The 778-nt window shown below is 48.5% G+C and overlaps 1 protein-coding gene across 3 annotated transcripts in view; it reads right to left on the reverse strand.

Moving 5' to 3' along the window:
• ANXA4 (annexin A4) overlaps window positions 1-778 on the reverse strand; it is a 65720-nt gene that overhangs the window by 13827 nt on the left and 51115 nt on the right. For all 3 annotated transcript variants that reach the window (XM_003793443.3, XM_023515312.1, XM_023515313.1), the window contains one exon: window positions 495-551. In XM_003793443.3, the coding sequence (XP_003793491.1) occupies window positions 495-551 (57 nt within the window). The remainder of the gene's footprint in view (window positions 1-494; window positions 552-778) is intronic.

Here is a 778-nt window from a genome sequence, read left to right on the forward strand (position 1 = left end):
CGGCTATTTTTTGGTTGCAGCCGTCATTGTTGTTTGGAGGGCCCGGGGTGGATTCGAACCCACCACCTTGGGTGTACATGGCTGGCGCCTTAGCCACTTGAGCCACAGGGGCCAAGCCGCTAGAGAATCACTTGAGCCCAAGAGTTTGAGGTTGCTGTGAGCTATGAGGCCATGGTACTCTACCCACGGCGGCAGCTTGAGACTCTGTCTCAAAAAAAAAGGGCAGCGCCTGTGACTCAAAGGAGTAGGGTGCTGGCCCCATATGCCAGAGGTGACGGGTGCAAACCTAGCCCCAGCCAAAAACAGCAAAAAAGGAAAAAAAACAAAACCTCTGTTATTAAAGGCCATCTATGGGAATCTATTTTTTTATTTCATAATATATCCCAGCCTGGCTAATACACACTAAAATATTTCAGAGGTCCTCCAGCCATTAAGGCCTGTCTTACTGGCACAAAAGAAGAAAACTGGAAGAAAGAAGCTATAGTTGTACTAACCTGGGCATCCTGCTTCATGAGAGCATCATCCAGAAAATTTCCTTCATCCCTACCGCCCTGAGGACAAGAAAGACAAATGAAAACGAATGAGAGAGTATCTAGGAGGATTTGGGGGCACAGTTAAGACAGAAGGTCTGCAAACCCAAAGACGCAGTAATTAGCCAAAATGCCACAAGGACTGGAACTTTGGACCTAGGGAGGGAGGACAGAAGTCCTCTGTGCCTAGAGGACATTAGCCTCAATGTGGCCTCTCATGATGCCCGGTGTCTATGCCAGTAGAAGGC

The sequence above is a fragment of the Otolemur garnettii genome, unplaced genomic scaffold, assembly GCF_000181295.1.
Source record: "Otolemur garnettii isolate 467f Iridium unplaced genomic scaffold, OtoGar3 scaffold00068, whole genome shotgun sequence".
Lineage (NCBI taxonomy): Eukaryota > Metazoa > Chordata > Mammalia > Primates > Galagidae > Otolemur > Otolemur garnettii.